Genomic DNA, 21997 nt, shown 5'->3' with positions numbered 1-21997 from the left:
TTCAAGTTCTGCTTGGAATTTTGTGCAAACAAGTTCAGAGGTGGTGATCATGAGGTGTTGTGTGTTCAAATGGTTTTGGTCGTAAAAAATGGACGGCGTGAAGAAACGTCTTTTGTTTTTATTTATTTATTTATTTGTCAATGACAAGAAGTTCATTTTGCCTTGCTGAAAGAAAATGAAGAACTCAACAGTGAACATGCAAAATTACCACCTAAATCTTACTGTCTGTTATAAATGTCACTTTCATACTTGGGGCCGCAATGACTTTGTTATTGACAACTGGGAAATAAACAATTTCCTGAGTTGTAATTGTGACATTGTGATGGTGTTCATGTGTATTCACCTCATATTTACGATATTTCCAACAGGACTTGAAGGCAGCATGAGTGCATGGTGAATATGTATTTGAACTGAAAGCAGTTAGAAAAAAGTAATCAGTCTGCATCCACCAGAAAGTTATCAAACTGTGCAAATTCAAATGAGGATGTTCCAATTGCAGCCCAGCCATTCTTGGGTTGAAGAACAACAGCATTCTTCCATAAAGGAAAACCGTTCAGCATTCCGAAGGCAAAATTACCCTGTTAAAACAAAACAGCACATTACAGGAAAAAGCTCTGATTTATTTAATTCATTCCAGTTTCTCTTCTCATATCTAAAAAGTTTTTACCTTTACTGTGAGAGTGAGTGTGTGCCATATTCCTGGTCTTGTCCCTGACAATCCTTCAGCAAGAACTTTTTCTCCACCTTAAACAAGATGAAAACACTCTCAGTGCATTTTCAGGTTGATAAACACACTGTTGGTGAAAAAGTAAGAGCTACAGGATTGGTCACTGACCTATATCATTGGTCACTTTGTACGTGCCATTTGCAAAAACCCAGTAAAATACACCCATGGCCCTTCGGACTGATTCCCCGCTTTGATCCACCCTGGCTGCAACGAAGACTCCGCCATCCTCAGTTTCAAGGTAAATGTCACAGGAGACTGATATGTCTTGCCTGATTAAATGGTAATCAATGAATCAAATTTTGCAGATCCAAGCAAATAGCAAATAAAAATGTAGCTACTGTATTAGCAGAAAACTGAGCATATGAAATAGAAGAACTTGTAACAACATTAACACCATCACTTGCAGGTAGTAATAACCCTACTTTATACTTAAAGACTAAAATCCAAATTATGATCACTATGTGATCATAAAAATGCTTGTTTCTGATTGGCTGGCAAGTGTGCACTATTTTCTTTTATACTTCAAATGGCACAAGGTGGAGATGATGGCAAGTTTGCTATTAATACCACCAAAGTGTCCTGATATCAGAAAACTCATTATTTTAATGGGCTTACATTTTCATTTTGTCTTAAATAATATCTTATCGAAATCAACAGTACTTTGAGACAATTAATATTCAGAAAGGTAATTATTTAAAAATAAAGATCACTGCCTAACATGATGGATCAAGCAGATATGCTCCATGCTTAATGCGTTATGAACCAACCAGGCGTGGTCACCGATGACACTGATGGTCTGATCCGCATCGTAACCCCACGAAACTGGCCGCTGGGTGACCACCTGGCGTAAAGTGAAGTTGTGTGGCCCTGGATCCGTGAGGTTTGTGAAGTACTCAAACACACCTGTCTGATCAGCAAAATACGGGGCCTCTGAGAAGGGAGGGTTTTCTGAGCATGAGAGGAAAAATAAGAAAGAAAAATAATGTTAGACCTAGTAGGTTTACTTGACTAGACTTGACAAGCTTAAAGATGTCATTCCACTCATCGGAGGGAATAAAATAAAAAAGCCCCTCAGATAAATAGCAGAAGATTAAATCACCTAGCCTTATCACAATGGGACAAAATTTTCAATAAACATTTCCATGGACTATAATGGAGAATGGAGAATGTTCTCAGGGACTGCAGGAAAGCATTACTTACGCTCAGCTCTAAGATGTTTGCTTTAGTGCACTATTATTAACATTATAATAATAACGGAAAGATATTCCCTGGTTAATTTCTGTGGTAATTTCTGTAATTATATAGTCACATGACTGGACGCTCACTAAAGTTTAGGGTTTATCTACATTTTTAGACCACTCCATCATTGATTGTAGACCCATTAGATGTGATTGCTTGTTTCTGGTTTGTCCTTGTGTAACGAAAAAGTTGCAGAAGGAAAGTTTATTCTTGCAAAAGTTTACACATGTATGTGTGATATCTGGTATGTACCAGTAATATTGCCGTAAAAAAGTTGACACTCTCGCAATGTCCTATGTAGAGCAACAGGTCTGAATTGTATTTCTTAAGCCAGAGACGAGGTGCTTATAGCCAACACTAGATGATTGGGAACCTCAGAACAAGACCAGTCACACATATCTCTTTAGAAAATGTCTATTAGGTTCTGAACGATGAATGAAATGATGGATAAAAAAAATGTGAAAAAATAAACACCAGTTTCTGCAGTAATAGCCAATCAAATAAAAGCTCTTATTGTCTGGTAATTTGTCTGTTTCCAACCACCAGACTTAATTGATAGTTTATGTAGGTTAGGATATTGCTATATGGCATCAGCGATTCTCTACTACTTACGTGCTCAAATAGTTCAACTAAACTGCAAGCTACTTGACTTAAAATATTAGTATCACCACATGAGCACTGAAAAATATAGTTAAACTAGAATGTGAGGCTAAACATCAAGACACGGTCAAACCTACGGACACTGAAGTCATCAAAGTATCTCTTGGGAAATACAGCAGAATCTGGAGGATCAGGGTAGAAGCCTTTTTGTCCAGTGGTGACAGTTGTGATGGTGAAAAGTTCATCAACATCCACTTTCAAGGTAAAACGTCCATTGGAAACCTGTTCAGACAGACAACAATTAAAAGTCATGCTAGATAAAATGACACGAGCTATAATGATGTCCTGTGTTTGGAAGATAAAAACCAAAATGAGTTGTTTTTCACCTTTATGGGATCAGCTTTCTTGAAGAGTATGTCTTTTTTGGTACTGAAATCCAGTTTTGAGTACCATAGCTGGAGCTGAGTGATTGCAGCCTAGAAAAAGAAGGAAACGGGACAGTCAGCTTAACTTCCTACATAACAAGAGGCCACTTGATAATATTAAAGAGAGGCTGCACCTACAAAGGAGCCTTTGAGCTGAAATGTTGCTTCCTGAGCGGAAACATTGAAAGGAGGGAGTGAAGGCCGAATGCACTGCGAGTGATTGTGAGTCTGCAAAAAAAAAGTGGAAGGAAAAAAAGACTACAGTGTTTCTCACTGTGGCACAACACTAAGTGTTTCATTTAAAATTGTAATATCCTACAATTCATAAATAAATAAATGGATAGATAGATAGATAGATAGATACACCCACCATGGTTTCTATTACGATGGTGAGGTTCCCTTGGCCGTCTGTTAATGCTACGTAACTTCCACCATGTGTGAGGTTCCCTACAGTCTGGAGATATGTCCAGCCAGGTTGTGCAAACTGAGTAGTGTGAGCTACAGCACAAACACACAAGATGATCGATTAAGCACGCATGATTCTATACACTTCTATTTGATTTATACAGCGCTTTTAACGATGGACACTGTCACAAAGCAGCTTTTCAGATATCCGGATATAGATTTAGATTTATCCCTAATAAGCAACCCAGAGGGAACCCATCCTCTTCAGAGTGACACCGGATAGTGAGAATATAAATCATTACTCTAATAATTATCTAAATTATATAAAATCATTACAATTACAATAATCTAAACTGTATACTAAAAAGTCAAGCAGTGCTAAGCGTACTGGAAAGATCTTCAGTATAAGCATCAGGGTCATTTTTTTCAGTACAGTTTTAGATTTAAGTCTCTAATATCCAGGTGAAGTTATCAATCCTGTATAACGGATGAGTTTTTATCAGAACAAGAAACGTGACTCGGCTTTTTTTTATCAAGACAGTGCAAAACTATTGCAGTTCTGTTTGCATAAACATTGAGTCATTGCGTAACAGTAGCTAGACCGATATGGCTCTGTAAGCTTATGTGAGCTTATAAATAAAAATAAATTTCAGATATAAACACGGTAATATGCACAATTTCTGATAGACTGCTGTTACATTTCTGCAACAATTAAAAATTTGAGCAATCTGACCTCATACTATCAAGAAAAATTCATTTGCTGTGAACCATTCTTCTGTCATGCTTTGTGTTTTTGTGTGTGTATGTTTACATCCCAGTGTCCAGCTCCAGCACGTCAGTAAGTTTTCATGGATTAGCTAGCTGCATAGGACTAACAGGAATTGTGTAAAAGTCTTGAAAAATCTAAGATAACCAAACTTAACTGCAAAATCCAGGAAACAACAACAACAATAATGATTTTTTACAGCCTATGTTAGATTATAGCCTTCATTATCTCAGGTCATTAACTTATCAACTTGTAATGCGTACAAAAAATGAGAAAACTGAAAAATTTGGGGAAAAAATAAAATTAATAGTGGAGTTATATATACATATATATATATATATATAAACATTATATCAAGATTTGGCTTGTATTTACAAATTGAAAACAAATTCGAGTTACCTGTTAGCTACATTAGCCTCATGGCTTAATGCACAACTAAAAGAGGCAAATTGGCTGATTGACGACATTTATATATGGAGGGAAATTGTGACGATAACATTTCACCCAACTTCTCCTTAAAATATGAAATCTTTGATTGATATAATACTTCTTACATATAAACTGTGTACATAGGCTTACCGGTTATCCATATTGGGGATTCCACAACATAATTCCCACTCCATGGCTCTTCTGCAGTCATCAAACCGTCTCGACCAAAAGACAGATCTTCATAATAACTTGCTATGAGATTCCAGGAGATTGTCCTAGTTTGTAAAAAAATAAATAAATAAATAAGAAGAAGAAATAACTCTAAACAGAGGAGTTGTTGAGTAATTCATCATTGCTAAGTGAGGAGGTTTTGGGAGTATTTTACTCACGATGTCATCCTGCCATTGACATAGTTCCAGTTAAGAATTCGAGCCCAGCATCCTGCCCCGATGTCATTATTAAACGTGCTGTAATCTTCAGAAGACCAAAGCTTTTTACCCGTTAACAGCGCCTCCTTGACAGTCATGGTACCAGGGTAGTGAACACTGGAATGAAAATGATCATTTTTAACCTATATTGTGAACGGAAGTGAAAGGGTGTATAATAAGTTGTTATGGATAATGTGATCTCTGTCTTACCCAATAACTTCAACAGCATCATTGAGATATGGATCAACAAGCATGGCATTGGAAATGGCCCAATCCCCATCTGCTGCGATAATGCCTACATTTGGTAAATCAGCTCGGTCTAATGTGTCTCGAAGCACCTGAATTTTCACAACATGAACATTTTCAGAAAACAAAGAATCATAAAAAAAAATACCTTCATTTCTTTTTTTAACAGTCCATCAGGTTCTCAAGTGGCATACTAATCAAAAAGTCCTATTTTACCTGGATGTACTTTGAATCAAAGTCCCGTTCATTCCATATCTAAAAATTAAATGTTAACAACAAGTTAAAATATCTGCATTATTTTGGGACAATTTTAGATTAATAGCCTAATGAACAAAAAAAAAGCCATACCCCTATGTAATCAATATCAAGACCATGATATTGTTTGGCTCCAGTCACCCAAGACACAACATAGTTAGCTGTAATGTCTGGAAAGTTGTAAGGCCAGTTGCTCCCATTACCAACCCATCCTGGAAAAGCCCAGGGCAGACCTTCAAACATCAAACATGAGACATGAGATCATATACATAGGTCAGATGCTGAGATACATACAATAATGATTAATGAAGTAAGCGAAGGAAAGAAGTACAGATCATGGAGACAAATATTATTATTACCAACAATATGATGTTGAATATATAAATATGTCAAGTCAGGAATTATTGGCACCCTTCAAGAATGTTGGCAAAAAATGTTTCCACTCAAGAACCTGGAAAACTACTTACCTCCTTACTGACTTCCTAATTTATGCAGGTGGTGTAACAGAAAAAGAAATAAATAAGAATAAAAAGCATTCAGTAGGATACAGTTATCCAAGATCCAGAGAAAGAAGTAAGGATCACTGAGATAAATATGATAATTGCCAAAAATATGATGTCAAGTCAAGAATTATTGGCACCCTTCAAGAATGTTGGCAAAAAAATAAAGTGATATAAAAAATTATATAAAATAATTCACATTTTCCATTCAAGTTCAAAATCCATTTTTAGATGCCACCTCCATAACAATACACTCCATAACAAAATAAGCTTTTCCTGCCGATCTCCGAGAAAAATACACGGAGATGTATGCGGCGCCCTCTTCCGCATACATGAGCTCACGGATGTCCACTATTGGCTAGTGTTACTCTGATTGACAGGCGAGGAGAATGTGCAATCCCTCCCACCCAGAGGACATGACCAATTTTGCTCTCTGGTGTGGATTTCTGTGGCATCAATGGGATTCTCACGATCTCCAGAAGAAAGGGCGAATGCTTTTCTGTTTTTCTCAGGAGTGTGGCAGTGGAACTTTTGAATTGAAATTGTGTATTCTCAAATGAGACCAAATCTTTTGAAAAAGGAACCATCACTGGTGTAAATTGGGGCTAATTGATGGCATCACAAATACCAGGATACTTCCGCCCAACTCTTCTTCTTTCCTCGGCCAGGAGGCTCAGACAGGGCCAAGATGCCTTTACAAGTGAAGTCTAATCGACATTGCAGGAGAAGACTCAGTGCTGTTATTCTTTCCTGAAAACACTTCACCTTAATTTTTTTTTTTTAAAGACACAGGCCTTATAAGACCTTAGCTGAATAGAAACACATGCAGATTCAGGTGCAAACTAAGTGTCTGAAATAGTTTTCCTTCAATAGCTTTCTTCCTGTTTGTCATACAGAAATATTACTTACACCTTTTCGCTCAGAAACTCAAGGCCCATTTTCTGGCTATCTACGATTTTTCTCAACAGTCACTCCATCCGTAGAAGATTTTCGTTAGCACACTAAATAAAAAGAAGGAATAGTTGAATGTTTGTTGGATTTATAAGGGGTTATTATTGTAACCAAGAGATTTTGGAATTGATCCAACCGGGGTCAAGGTGACAGCAAGGTCAAATGCTGAAATAGCTTTTCCTCAATAGCGTCTTTCGTGTTTGAAGTATATTTTAAGGGTTTTTCACTCATCCAAATTAGTAACAAGAAGGACTAGACTTGTTGGCGGTGGAGGCCTCTCCAACTAGTAATAAAGCTGTTTTAAGGTTATAATCAGGTACTCATATTATTCATTCTATACAGTTATTTTTGTTCATTTTCATGAAGGGTACAAATAGCTCTGGAGTTGATCATATCTGTGTAATGTTCTCCTTCTCAAGATCGTCTGGTCTTTAGCCTAATCAAATGAAATGTAATTCTACCAATGAGTGTTATGTTTGGGCTCCTCTTCTTGGCTTCCTTCATAAGCCACCATTCATAGCCACGGAAGTAATTCACATCAGTCCCATTGTGCATGTGTGAAGGCTCAGTACCGTCTGTAGTAGAAAACAAATGCACACAGACGAAAAGACAAACATGAAACTGTCTGTTCTGAAGTGATGTAGCCTGAAACATTTGTATGGTCCAAACTGGAGTGTTAAAAAAATGACATTTAAAGGTCCCATTCTAAATGGTCATTACTGAAGTGAAAAACCAATGTATCTAAAATTTTAGTTGCCTAATACCCTAAAGATTTACACGTCCCAAAACCCAAGTATATGCCCAAGCCTCACACTTATTTCAGTGGATAATTTCACCTAAGAACTGCTGCTGTAATCATAAAGACTGTCCTGTGCTCATCCCAGAACTCTTATTAATAATCTGCTCCTACTGAACATCATTTTAATACACTTAATGCTGTTTGTCTATACACTTCTACACCTGTATGCTGTAATGATTTATAATCGCATTATTCACTGACTCTCAGAAGAGGATGAGTTCCCTTCTGAGTGTGGTTAATTTCAAGATTTCTTCCTCATGTCATCTCAAGGGGTTTTTCTTTGCCATTGTCACCTCTGGGTGGTTCATTAGGAATCTAAATCAACATCTGGATATCTGTAAAGCTTTGTGACAATATCTATTGTTAAATGTGCTATACAAATAAAATTGAGTCAAATTATCATTTTGCTTCTTCACAAACCAACGCCAGACCTAGAGTCAAGTACTGTGCACTATAATGTACTGGTATTACATCTTCTCTATATACTCATTACAACCATCTTAAGATAGTATTTTGACTTATTTTATTCTTTACCCTATATGTTCCCTGTTCCCTATTCTCATGTAGCCTGAATTGCAGTCAGTGTGTGTAATAATTAAGAGGGAGTTAAGCAATTCTGATCCCAGGAAAATTTAAAATCACTGGCCTACCCTTTCCACTCTGTGTCACTGTTTTTTTAGTGTCAACAGCACCGTATCAGCCTGACAGGCATGTGACTTCATGAACAGCAGATCATGTGACAGGTACAGTTTACAGACAGAGCACGGCTCAATATTGCTTTAATCCTGCAAATCAGGATTAGGATATTTCATCTCGTCAACAGTTCCGTCACAGACAGATTTACCAGATGTTTCTTACCTGTGGTTTGGGAATCGCCTCCTATTTCCACTTTAAGAATGTGTAGTGACGCTCCAAAGTTAGGCTAAAAGGAATAAAAACAGAAGCAAGCACTACTTATTAAAGAGTATTTAACTTTTTCAATTATGAATAATTTAAAAACATCTTTACATGCTTTACATGCTTTAGATGCTTTAGATGGCTTCTTTAGATGGTCTTGAATTGCTCAACATTTTGACCACTTATTTTGAAATATCACTTATATTAAAAAGTAAAAAGATTGTCAATAAGTGTTGGACTACCCTGAGTAAAAAATATTAAAAACATTGTACATGAAATCTTTCAATGTATTTATAAACAACAACTGAACACAAAATACCACTTTCAATAAAATATAGCAATATTCTTTACATGTACAAAATGTATGCAGTTTAGGACTGTTGTACAATGCAGCTGATTTCAGAGGTTAAAAAAATCAATCTTCAATAATAAAAAAGGTTTAGGCATTCATTGGAGTCTGGCACAACAATATCTATATATTTTTTTTTTATTAATTTGAGATTTTGTATGGAAAGTTTGTTAAGAAGTACCAGTGACATGCTGCACTGAGAAAGCAGTCTAGAGAACAAGAGAAATGTTTATGTTTATGTTAAACTACTGTAATGATCTCAAGTAATTTGGAGGTGATTTACATCTTATATTTTCATACATCACTTATATATAAAAATTGACTATTCATGTAGACAATAAGCATGAAAGGATTAACTGAGTAAAATGAGATATACAGTAGTGCAGTGCTTTACCTTAAACAAATAATCCAGTATTTGACTCCGATAAGGTTCTTTATAGTTGATCAGTAGTCTCGAAGTAGCCTAAAAGCATAATATTAAATATTACAATATCTTTCATCCTCATTGCCACTGATTAAGTCATTCAGGAAGCAACAGGTAGATCAGAAAACACGAAGATCTACACAGGTGACCTACCCCTCCTCCACTTAACCCTCCTATACCATCAAACCGTCTCCCCAGCCCGATCCTGTCATCCATAATGTACATTTCTGTCACACATAAGTGAATACATGACAAAAGAAACAAGCCGACATGTGAGTTCATTCCGACGTCTTCCCATATAGCGCGGGACTGCAGTGGTTGCTGACAGTACAGTACAGTACAGAGGCTGTTTACAGCACAGAGTTACTGTTTCCCTGTTTTACTTCCGGCTTGACCACGTGACACTCCCAGCTTTCGCTTATTGGCTGTCTCTGGCAGCTTACGTCATGGCCTGGGTGTTGATTGAAGCGCGAAATATAAAAACTAACGTATTTTCTGAAACCTTAAATTTATTTTTAAAAAACCTTCCTATAACTAAAACACTATAAACTTCATTTTAGTGCACGACGTTAATGTTTATAGAGTCTAAGTAAAGCTCTGAATTCCTTTTAAAAGTAAAAGCTACATTTTAAAAGTCCACTTTTCATTATAGAATACCTTTTTTAAATTAAACATTTTAATTTTAAAATTATTTTATTCCATATGACATTATTTGATTTTATTGTGCATCTTTAAGGTGCTGTATAATTAGTCTTTGGCACATGCAAAGAAATGCTGCAAAAAAACAAAAAAAAAAGATGCCTTCAAAAATAATACATAAAAATACACCATAAAGAGCAGTAAACAGTAATAAACTAAACAAAGTCAATATTTGGTGAGACAACCCTTTCCTTTAGAAAAAAAAAATAGTAGTCTCAGGTACACTTAGTGCAGTTTTATAAGGAAATGAGTTGGTAAATTTTACTGAACATCTTGGAGAATGTCACAATTCTTCTGGAGACTTTGACTGTCGCACTTGCTTCTGTTTTTGCAGGTAAAATCTGACAGACTTCATTATGTTTTTTGTTTTGTCCAAAAAGTGGTACATTATGCAACATATTACTTTATTTACTGACATACAAAGATTTTTCTGTAATGTTAGATTTGTTTTTTTTTTTTTGAAAAAGTCATGCTTGGAACTTGGAATATGTTTTTGTACTGACTCAATAATGAATAAGTCATAAAATAAACATCTGGAACAAAATTTTAATTTAAAAACATCAGGGTGTCTAAGACTTTACAGTCATATAGACTGTACCTGTGAGATACTTTGTTGCACAGCACTGTACCTTCTTTTGGTTTTAACATTTTCACAAATAACATTTATATTAGAGACATTAAATGTACTTAATAATCCATTAAATATATTTAAATAACTGAAAGACATTAAATAACATTTTCATTAAATACATTAAACATTAAATGCAGTTTTTATTTTATTGATTTGTTTAATCTATTTAATATTCATTTGTATTATATTTTATTCTGTTTAAAGTTGTTAGATTTTATTGTGTGGCAATTTGGCTAAAATATCTTTTAAATGACATTTAAATACAGGTGATTTTTACAACATATAGTTGCTTTACATTTTTACATTTGTATAAATAACATATATATTAAATGTATTTAATAATACATTCATGTATTTAAATAAATTAATTAATTAAAACATTAAATAACCCTACAGTTGTCAGTATGAAATGCTTCTTGTTTTTATTGTATTTAAACAATTTGATTTTTATTTGTATTGTAATATATTCTGTTTCAAATTATTTGATTTTATTTGTAATTAAAGCCAGAAATGTAAGTGTCTTATCCATATATTCATTATTTTCCTTTTAATTTTTGCATAAATAAAATTTCTAAAAAAATATTTCTTTATAAATACGTTTTAAACAATAATAACTCCGGGTTCTAAGTTAATAAATATGACATAACTTTTAATACGATAAACAAAAGGGGATCTTTCGGTAAACAAACGCTCGCGCTGCGCCTTGGTGACGTCACCAGGCCGACGTGTTCCCATTGGCTGCTTCACAAGAACTAGGAAGTGAAAGTAAACTCTCTTGATGCGTCTCAAACGCCAACTCAAGGAGATGTTGTATTGCGCGGAAGCCTTTATTTCGTAGCCTAAGTAGTGCACTTTAATAGGGAGTCAGGCAGGGATTTGGGAGTGACTCCGAGGTTAAGTATTTCTTGTACTGACCAGGGAGAGAAGCTGTGTCGTCGAAATGTCGGTAAAACAGCCGAAGCAGACTATACTCAACCCGGTGAGATATATATATATATATATATATATTCCTTGTGTCGTTTTAATGTAGTTAAATAAATTGTTGACGTTATTGCTAGTAGCTAATTGTCTGCTAGCTCCCTAGTTTAAGCTCAGGTAATTACGACAAGGTTTCTGACAAGTTATACCTGGAGCCTTGGCCAGTTTCAGTGCTGTTTAGTTTATGAATGTTATTTATTATTAATATTTATCTAATGTCAACAAACTTACATATCATTTTTAATGTTGTTTATGCTGCTAAATCATTCAGTTTACTAAAAGAGTTGAACTTTACAGTAAAGCTTTCTTGTCTCTTCTCATGGTTTATCGACCTAGATATGTCTGGTAAAGTTATTCAGAAACACTGAGATCAAACTATCTTCATGTAATTCATGATTGAAAAATAAAAACAAAAGGTGACAATGTGGCACACTAATGTAATAATTTATGATTTCTCAGCCCATCCCCATAGCAGTAACCATCCTGGGGGGCCTGCATCCAGATGAGATGGTTCTCATCCAAGGCTCTGTTCCAGCTGATGCAGACAGGTGACTGATGCAGTTTGTGTTGCTTTTACTCATAACATTATAATCAATAATCTTATCATCCTAACTCTAACCCTAGCTTAAGTATAATTTAAATGCAGGGCGTTGTAGGTTTGGCTCTGTGGAAATATTTGATGTGATGTGATAACACGCTGCTTTGTATTTAGACTATATTAAAGGAATAGTTTGGTGAGCAATTAGATGTACACATTTTCAACATTTACATTAATGTTTTTTGGCAGACGCTCTTATCCAGAGTGACTTACACTTATCTCATTTATACAATTGAGGGTTAAAGGCCTTGCTCAAGGGCCCAGCAGTGGTCGCTTGGCAGTGCTGGGATTTGAACTCGCAACCTTCCGGTCCAGTGTCTTAACTGCTGAGCTACCACTGGTATTCAACAAATCTCGAACATACAGGACAATGTTCAGATTTCACTGTTAGCTCATAAAAACAAGAGCTTCTTTTCTCACTCATTATTTTCCAGCGATATTTAACATCATGTTAATGAGAAATCCATCGTAGAAGTAGTGGAAACAACCAACACTGGACTTAAAGCTCCAGAACGCAAATCAGGTATATGACACACTTAGCAATCTACGGGATGATGAGCGTGATGGTGCTGATGATGGTATTAGCATGAAAATCGAAGCTTTGAAACCTTATCTGTTTGAGCAGTGTGTACAGATGAGGAGGTGAGAGAGCTGGAGAGAGTAAAGGAGTAAAGTGCCGCTGCATTGGTGGTTTTAGGTGGAGACGAAGTAGCAGCTGAATCCCATTGCACCTCTGTCAGCATGAAGTCCAACGGGATTGTGGGAAACCAATAAAATTAAAGTAGAAATTAGACGAACATGCTGATGAAAGAATTTTAAACTCAACCCCAAATTTTTTGCAGGTTTCAGGTGGACTTCATGTGCGGCAACAGTATTAAGCCCAGAGCAGACATTGCGTTCCACTTTAACCCACGCTTTAAGAAGAACCACATTGTGTGCAACACCCTGCAACTCGAGTACTGGGGTAAAGAAGAGATCCACTATCTGATGCCTTTCATGAAGGGGGCAGATTTCGAGATTATCGTGCTGGTAGAGAAAGATTTGTACAAGGTGAGAATGAAGATTATTTGTTATAAAATTCTTAAGCACTACTTGAGCTGGATTAATGTTACAGAGGAATCTAGGTCATGCCATTTTGTTGATTCAGACAGAATGCCAGCTCATGCTTGATTATAATCACAGATCTTCTCAGTAATCACTTAAATTATTGTATCTCACAAGGAAAACTAATCCGGCTTGAATAGGGCTTTGTGCACCACCTAAGTTTTTGTGCTGTCTTTCTTCTTACCGCCAGGTGGCAGTGAATGGTGCTCATGTGCTGGAGTACAAGCACAGAATAGATCTGGCCAGGGTGGACACACTATCTGTATCCGGGAAGGTTCAGATCCAGGCCATCGGATTCATTCCAAGCACAGTGAGCTCCTGACATTATCATCACGTTGTATCTTCTGCTCTTAGACATTCTGTAGTTTGCCATTACTAGCATAACGTAGAGCAGTACATACAAAACCAGAAGTAATGTTTTATGTCTTTTTTTAAATTTGTTTTTTTTTTTAGAATCCTTCCAGTTCTCCATTAGCTGTGAAGGGCATCAGCACACAGGCACCAGTAAGTACCCTACTGCTGTGCTTCTCTTGTATCCTTTGCTCAGATGTGACTCACCATAAAATGTATCTTATACAAGTGCTTCCCAATTTTAGCTCTGCTCATTTCATTTTATCCACCTTACTGATCAAGCTCCTGGTGAGCAGGGTTGTGTGTGTAAGAGCAGGTTTAAGTGTGTAAGACTAATGTCTGACTAATACATAAGACTAATGTTTCTGACTAATACATAAGAAATAAATATTGTTTGACACAATGTCCATTCTTGTATCTGTCCCTCAGGCTATGCTGGATGACTCGTGTGATATGGTGAGTAACTGACAGATGATTAGAGGAGCTGGTTATAGCTATGCTTTAAATGCATAATTTTTTGGCCAGGACATAAGCATGGTTATTTCAACTGTTCATTACATATTCTTAAATTGCTCTGGAAGTGCCCTAAAAACCCATTTCACCCTATTTCAGATACTGCTGATCTCCTAGGAATTTCACAAACAGCAGTCTCTAGAGGTTACACAGAATGGTGAAAAACAAAAAACACTGAGTGAGTGACAGTTCTGTGGGTTGAAACGCCTTGTTTGGTTTGAGCTGCCTGGAAGTCTATAGTAACTCATATAAACACTCTTTACAGCTTTGGTGTGCAGAAAAGCATCTCAGAATACACAAAACATTGGCCTTGAGGTGGATGGGCTACAACAGCAGAAGGCCACATTGGGTTCCACTCCTGTCAGCCAAGAACAAGAATCTGAGGCTATCATGGGCACAGACTCACCAAACCTGGACCTAGACATCTGGTCTTTTTCCAGCCTTTCACTGTCCAGTTTCAGTGAGTCTGAGCCCATGACAGCCTCAGCTTCCTGTTCTTGGCTGACAGGAGTGGAACCGTGACTTCTGCCCTCTTCTGCTGTTGTAGCCCATCTAATTCAAGGTTTGATGCGTTGCACATTCTGAGATGCTTTTCTGCTCACCATAGCTATAAAGAGCGATTATTTGAGTTACTATATACTTCCTGACAGCTCGAATCAATCTGGTCATTCTCCTCTTATCTCATCAACAAGGTGTTTCAGCCTGCAGACCCTCCGCACACAGGATGTTTTTTGGGGTTTTTTGCACCATTCTATGTAAACTCTGGAAATTGTTTGTGTGAAAATCCCAGGAGATCAGCATTATTTGAAATGCTCAAATCAGCCCATCTGGTACCAACAACCATGCCACGTTTAAAGTCACGGAGATCATATTTTTTCTCCATTCTGATGTTTGTTTGAAGTAGACATTAACTGAAGCTTTTGACCTGTATCTGAATGATTTTCTGCATTGTGTTGCTGCCACATGATTGGCTGATTAGATAACTTCATGAATGTGCAGGTGTACAGGTGTTCCTAATAAAGTGGATGGTGAGTGTATATGGCAGTTTGCTGTAAATACACACACACAGTTGGTTGAAGTTTTGTAAAGCAAACTTGGGTGTTAGAAAGGTTCTATATTAATTTAACACAAGGAAGGAAGGATGGATGGATGAAGAAAGGAAGAGTAGAAGGAAGGAATGATAGAAGTAAGGATGGAAGAAAGGAAGGGTTTTATAAAAGCACTAGATAAATTGAACACAGGATGAAAGGGTGATAGGAGAGAAGGAAAGATGGATGGAAGAAGGAAGAAAGAGAGAAAGGAAGGAAAGAATGATGGAAGGAAGAAGCAAGTAAGGGAGAAAGGAGGAAGTAGGGGAGGGAGGAAGGATGGGATGATGGAAGAAAGAAAGAGTGTTGGTTATATTCATTCATTCATTCATTCAGCCATAGAAACTACTAGCCTCTGATTGGCTGACAAGTGTATTATTTTCTTATTTTGGGATGTCTGTAGCATAGATCTGGTGAAAATTTATTGCCATTTCTAAATCAATACTCTTCATACTACATAACCATGACAACAAACACGAGACTAAATCTGTTTTCACACTCTGTTAATGCTGGTAAACAAATCATTTTAATTGCAGGTAGGAATAATTTATATGCTGCAGTTTTCAATCAAAGCAACGTCATCAAAAAGCGAGATCTCTCCTGCTGAAACAAATCCATAGCATTCTTATAATGCAGGCATACATACAGCAAGTGCCAATATTATGATATTCACCTGGCATTTTCTCATGGATTAATGATACTACATGATATCACAATACTGCTCAGTTACTCTTCAGTCTGAGAGGATTTTCTCTCTGCCATGTTTGTCGTCCCCTGAACCGAATTATGGGATGAACTTCAGAAAGGACGATTGTGTTGCTCCATCAAATAACTGCTATACTATGTATGCTATTTTCCAAACGGGACAGTCTTTTAATTTAGAGAACTCAAACACTGTTGTAGGCAGCCTCCTTTTTTATGACTCTCAGTGTCATTGATGATGAATAATTGTGTGTGTGTGTGTGTGTGTGTGTGTGTTCAGAGTCTTCCTTTTAGGAGGAAGCTAATAAAGGGCTTGAGTCCAGGACACACCATCACAGTCAAGGGTCAGATCATTGCCTATGCTCACAGGTTTGGAAATAATGTTAAATATTTTCATTTTTATTCAAGCAGTATTTTAGTGTAGCAAACAATTAATAAAGCACAAGTCCCACTTTGTGGCTATACTTCTTTGATTAAAAAAATGACTGTGTAAGAATTGCACATAGTTTACTTTAGTTCTTTAGCTCCTAGCTTTTTCTCTGAAAGAAGTTCTTGTAAGGACTTTAATTTTATAATCAAATTTAAATATTATTAAAACTTCACAATAGTTTATAATTATTTATATATAATAATTTTATAATATATAACATTATAACATTATTGGACTTTGATTTCAGTTTCGTCAATATTTTTATAACTTTGAGTTAAAATGTATATGTATTTTTATATTAAGTAATGCTGTTATACAGTATGGCAGTGCAAACCGTTTTCTAGGCAGAAGGTGTAGAAATGTAGAAATCTTTTGTTCTGTTAATATTTTGTTGTGGTGTGTGCATTGTGGACTGCAGCTTCGCTGTAAACCTGCGCGTCGGGAACTCGGAGGACATCGCGCTGCACTTAAACCCGCGGCTCAAATCTGGTTTGTTTGTTCGTAACTCTTACCTGTCACAGTGCTGGGGTCCAGAGGAGAACACCCTGCCCAACTTTCCCTTCGCTTCAGGAGAATACTTTGAGGTATTAAACGCTACCTGTTCCAACAAATGCATGCACAAAGAACACCAGTGTACATACGGTGTGTGTATCTCCTACCACACCATATAATCATATGCAAAAATATCTGGTTAAAATAAGGTGTACCTCCTATTTTGCAATTTATCTATACAAAACGGAAATGAAAAAGTAAAACATACGTGATGTAGTTGGATCCTGTAACAAAACAACAAACCACAATGAGGCAAAAACAACAGGAAGTTAGTCTGAAATGTAGTTCAATCTTTATCACATTCAGAAAAGGTGATGCAAACTTTTGAACATGGGGCTTTTTCTCCCAATGTAAATATGTACTATTTTACCATTTTTATTACTTGTAAATATTTTAGGAACATTTTTAAAACCTAATATAAGAAATGTCTTTTATTGCTATAAATTTACAGGCGTGAAAACCTTTGCCTTGACTGTAATAACAGCTGTACTGATATTCTTCTAGATTTATTTATGTGTCTTGCTTGCTAAAGCAACTTGCGCTGAGGCAGAAAATTGATTTAAATTGATGTTCTTGCTAAAGAGTCAAAAGTGGCTCTCTGGCAGTCCTGAACTTACAACCATCTGGGACAATAGTACAGAAAGTTAACCACTGAGCCACCACTGCACTACTTAGCGTCAGTGTGTTACGCTCCAGATGATAATACTGTCCAAGCCACAGTCTCTTTTTATTGGTCAGTAGTGTGTTTAATCATATAATCGTTAATGTGATTGATCATTGTGCTGATTTTGCTTTAGTGTTTATTTACGTTCCTGTGCTCTGAATGATCATTCTGTCTACGATACAGCAGTAATTAAATGAGAATTTCTTTATAGTGGTCAGCAGGGTGTTTAATCACGTAATCATTAATCAGATTGAACTGTGTGTTGATTGAACTTGAAGTCTTTGGTTTAGTGTTTATCTGATAATCTTCACAACACCAAATATTGATCATGCAAATTAATTTCCCAATGGGGAAAATATATACTTTGACTTTAAACTGTCCTTTTATTTCTAGACATATTTTTACAGGCTTTTTGTGCTTCCTTTAGCAAACTCATTTTAAAAATAAAGGAAAGACACACAATATATCCACTCTTATCAGTCTTTCTCGCTGTCAACACAGCAAGCATGTCTTTGGACTCCCTCGCTCACGCAGGTCCAGAGACACTCATTTAAACACTAAGAGTTTTTATAAATACCCCACACAGGTATGTGTGGGGTATTTATTAATTAACCCCACACATGTGTACCCATTCATTCATTACCTCACTTGTTTCCGATGACTCTGCCTTCCATTCACAGCTAGCGCTTGACCACGCCTCCCTCAAACACACAACCATTAGTATGACCAGGCCTGGCCTGGAACAATAATTCTGTAATGCTATATATATGTAATGCATAATTCTGTACATGGGGGTGTTTCCTATTTTCATTCAATCACTACTGCTTCTACAACAAAAGAAGAAGAAGAAATCAGGAGCATGTAAGGGGGTTTAGGTGAAGGAACTCAGAACAAATCAATAGCCGAAATATATGTGTATATATATTTTAAGAATGATTATATACAGTCAGACAACAAGTGCTCCACACTGACTGCGTTTTTTGCATTACAGCACATCAAAAATGTATTCATCTTCAGTTATATAATTAGGCAGACCATGCAGCATTTTAAACTGGTTAAAGCTCCAGTGCGTAGAATATTTTCTAGAAATGAAAATACAATGATTATTGAGTCAGGGGATGAAAAAATATTTTATAATCTGATGTTCTGTGAATTGCCATGACAGTCTTGTAATGGTGATTCCCAGTCAGCGCTGTGTTGGGGTGTCGGGTTGGAATTGCCTAGAAATTAGCAGAAACATGTCATACTCAGATAAACAGTCAGCACACCCCAACTGGAATGAAAGAAGTCCATCTACATGATGACAGACAGGACCAGGCAGCCAATCAGGGGAGAGAGTGAGTGAGATATACTACACAGTAGAGTAATCGAGTTAATGGTTGTTGGAGTTGATTCTGATCTGATCCTTGTTCTGAAATTGCATGTCTTTCTTACTATCATTCTTTGTAGACAATATTAGAAAATAAATGAAAATCCAGATGGAACAGTCGACAGAAAAATTTGCGTCATGTCCCCTTTGCTACGGATATAGTTTATAAAACCATGTTTATTAACCTTTTCTCTGTAAATTTCTTCCCTTAAAGTACATCCAGTTCTTGAGTGCTGTCACTCAGGGAGGTTTAGGACACAGAGTGATTTTCTGTCATCCATAAACATGAACATAATTTCACTATGCAGCTGAGCCATCTGGAAGATCCGGATTATTATTATTATTTTTCCCCTACTGGGTATCATTTCACCTTCTAAACTCCTAAGTTTTTAAGGCCTGGAAAGCTGGAAGCATCCAGATGGTAATATAGATCCTCTTTAAACGTAAATCTATACATACAGACTATTGCTGATATTTTATAAAATAAATTATTTAAAAATGAGATATTGGACCTCACTAATTTTGTTTAAAGTAAGTATATGTAGATTTGAGTGTGTCTTGTAGAAAAGATTTTGCCTTCTATAGCCACGCTTTAAAACTAAAGATGACACACTAAACATTAATCACACACTAAACATTATGCGGTTAATCAGCATTTTTGATGTAAGAGGAGAAAATGGTGAAACTTAAGCTGAAACGTTCCTTTAAACAGTTGCTCTGATTGACTTTTGTGTCTGTTGCTTATCTCTCTGTGCTCCAGATGATAATCCTGTGTGAGGCACAGCAGTTTAAGGTGGCCGTGAATGGTGTTCATCAGCTGACCTACAAGCACCGCGTGCAGGACCTGAGTGGTGTGGACGAACTGGAGATCACCGGGGACCTGCAGCTGCTGGATGTTAAGATATGGTAACCGATACTCCATCCGCAGCTTTGAATAAAGACGTCTAGACTCGGCTCAACCCAAATCTGCTGATATAGTGTGTGCACAAAACCAACTAGTCTGTCTTTTACTCTTCTCATGTGCTACTACTAATATAAAGCACGAGGTCACAGCTTTGGCTGTAAAATTGATACCACTGCTGTTTAATATGTAACCACTTTAGCATCTACTAAGCTTTAACAAATAACAGTCATGACATAGGGATGAGTTACTATTTTTTGGGATTGTGTATTGAATTTCGGTAATGTGGGACCAAAAGGAACTGTAAAGAACATCGCTGTAAGGAACAATTTAACCAAATGTACATAATTTTTCCCTTTACGTCAAAAAAGTACTTAGTCAGCCAAGACATGTCTGAAGTTGGCTTTTTGGTATTGAACTGGAGATACAAGATCAATGTATCATGGAAACTGCCTGCTTAGTTGTTTGGTATCTTTTAAAAATTTGCCTATGTGGTTTCTGATACACTGTTATTGATAGAAATGGACAAAAGGGCATCACAGCAGCCATTTTGAATTCCTCAGCATGTAGTTTGTTGTCATTAATCAGACTAATCAGAATGTTAGAAGGCAGACTTGTACGTTTCAGATGATTATACATTTCCAATTTGATTTGTATATTTAAATAATGTAATTAATTAATTAGTGCAGTATGTATGTAGTACACAATATGATGTGAGCGTGTGAATATTTAGACATGCACTAAACTGGTGGCTATAAGCTTCCCTTATTTATCAACCTCATAGCTCTAGGGAGGATTATGTACATTTTGTTTGTTCTTTGAAGATGTGGGTGCAGGGATAGATAGGTAGCTGAATTTGGGGTTTAATCAGCTCCTCTCATTAAGAAAAGATATTTTGATATAATTTTGCTAGAAGAGAAAGATGTGCGATACACAAGGTGATCACATGACCTTGATATATCAATTGATGTATGAAATACAGGTATGATATGTTGTTTAAAACATTGCCTGAGGACATGATATGGAATATGGAATATCATGCTGGAAAATCTAGACCAGAGTAAAAAAAAAAACCTATTACATGCAATCTAATAAAGCTAAACAGATCAAAGAAGCATTAAAGAATCACCCCGAGGCTGCCTCGGGCTCCGACGGCCAGGCGTGTAGTTTACACACATTATGGGTATGTTCCAGTATTACTCCAAATGGTAGGTTTTGTATTTCATTCATTTCAATCAAGAATCTTCAGGCAAGATGGGATGTAATGCTATCCTACTTATTGCAGTAATGACGAAACAAGTTTACTAGTTAGGAGTTAGGAGTAAGTGAAGAAAATGTTCAAGAGAAAGGAAAATGTCACATATTTGAGGCTAAATCCTTAACAAATTAATTAGCAGATGTCTAGTTTAATATCCACCCAGATGGTCAGACAGATGTGCTTTAAGTGTGTCAGGAAGCCCTTGATATCCAAGGGCAAATTTCAGTTCTATGCAAGTCATCAGCAGACTGTAGCCTACGCAGATTTCCATTAAAACAACTCATTAAATCTCAAATCAGAAAGTGCTGAAACGTGCTGGATTTAGCACTAGTTTACTAACGGCACAATTTTAGACAAAGTGTCCTTGAAGTACCAGAGAAAAGAAAGAATTCCTAATGATTTAGCCTTTAAATTTTGAAACATTGTACTGTGATATGTTTTCTCTCTAATTTCAGGTTAATAATCAATAATGCATGTTAAGAGACTTAATGATATAGTTGATGAACTGTTACCTTTTTTCTATTTATAATTTGTACTGTGCTGACCAATATATCTATACAAGTTACACACGTATAGTATTTCTGTCTTTCTTTCTAAAAACAGTAATAAAAATTTATGAATAAAGTAAATGTCAGGAAACGATTTTCTCCTTGCTCAGTGGATGATTGCATCATGTTTTTTTTTAACCAAGCATTTTTAAAATCGGTAGTAAATCATTT

General features: G+C 36.3%; 2 protein-coding genes across 2 annotated transcripts; one reads left to right on the top strand and one right to left on the bottom strand.

Annotated features, from left to right (window-relative positions):
• Window positions 1-110: 110 nt before the first annotated feature.
• galca (galactosylceramidase a) lies at window positions 111-9824 on the bottom strand. The gene is made up of 17 exons (XM_026923305.3): window positions 9594-9824; window positions 9411-9479; window positions 8629-8692; window positions 7433-7546; window positions 5614-5753; window positions 5482-5520; window positions 5230-5357; window positions 4981-5136; window positions 4742-4866; window positions 3362-3489; window positions 3130-3219; window positions 2953-3042; window positions 2704-2848; window positions 1495-1675; window positions 836-996; window positions 668-744; window positions 111-578 (listed from the first exon to the last, which is right to left on the bottom strand). Exons 1-17 carry the CDS (start codon window positions 9720-9722, stop codon window positions 435-437), a joined length of 1980 nt encoding a protein of 659 aa, XP_026779106.1. The 5' UTR covers window positions 9723-9824; the 3' UTR covers window positions 111-434.
• A 1704-nt stretch (window positions 9825-11528) lies between these two features.
• lgals8a (galectin 8a) lies at window positions 11529-21938 on the top strand. The gene is made up of 9 exons (XM_026923543.3): window positions 11529-11749; window positions 12208-12296; window positions 13189-13396; window positions 13641-13760; window positions 13904-13954; window positions 14231-14257; window positions 16385-16473; window positions 16953-17118; window positions 19880-21938. Exons 1-9 carry the CDS (start codon window positions 11711-11713, stop codon window positions 20027-20029), a joined length of 939 nt encoding a protein of 312 aa, XP_026779344.1. The 5' UTR covers window positions 11529-11710; the 3' UTR covers window positions 20030-21938.
• The last annotated feature ends 59 nt before the right edge of the window (window positions 21939-21997 follow it).

Source organism: Pangasianodon hypophthalmus, chromosome 19, assembly GCF_027358585.1.
Source record: "Pangasianodon hypophthalmus isolate fPanHyp1 chromosome 19, fPanHyp1.pri, whole genome shotgun sequence".
Taxonomy (NCBI): domain Eukaryota; kingdom Metazoa; phylum Chordata; class Actinopteri; order Siluriformes; family Pangasiidae; genus Pangasianodon; species Pangasianodon hypophthalmus.
Note: the sequence above shows the minus strand (reverse complement) of the source record. Positions and strands in the feature narration are given on the sequence as shown.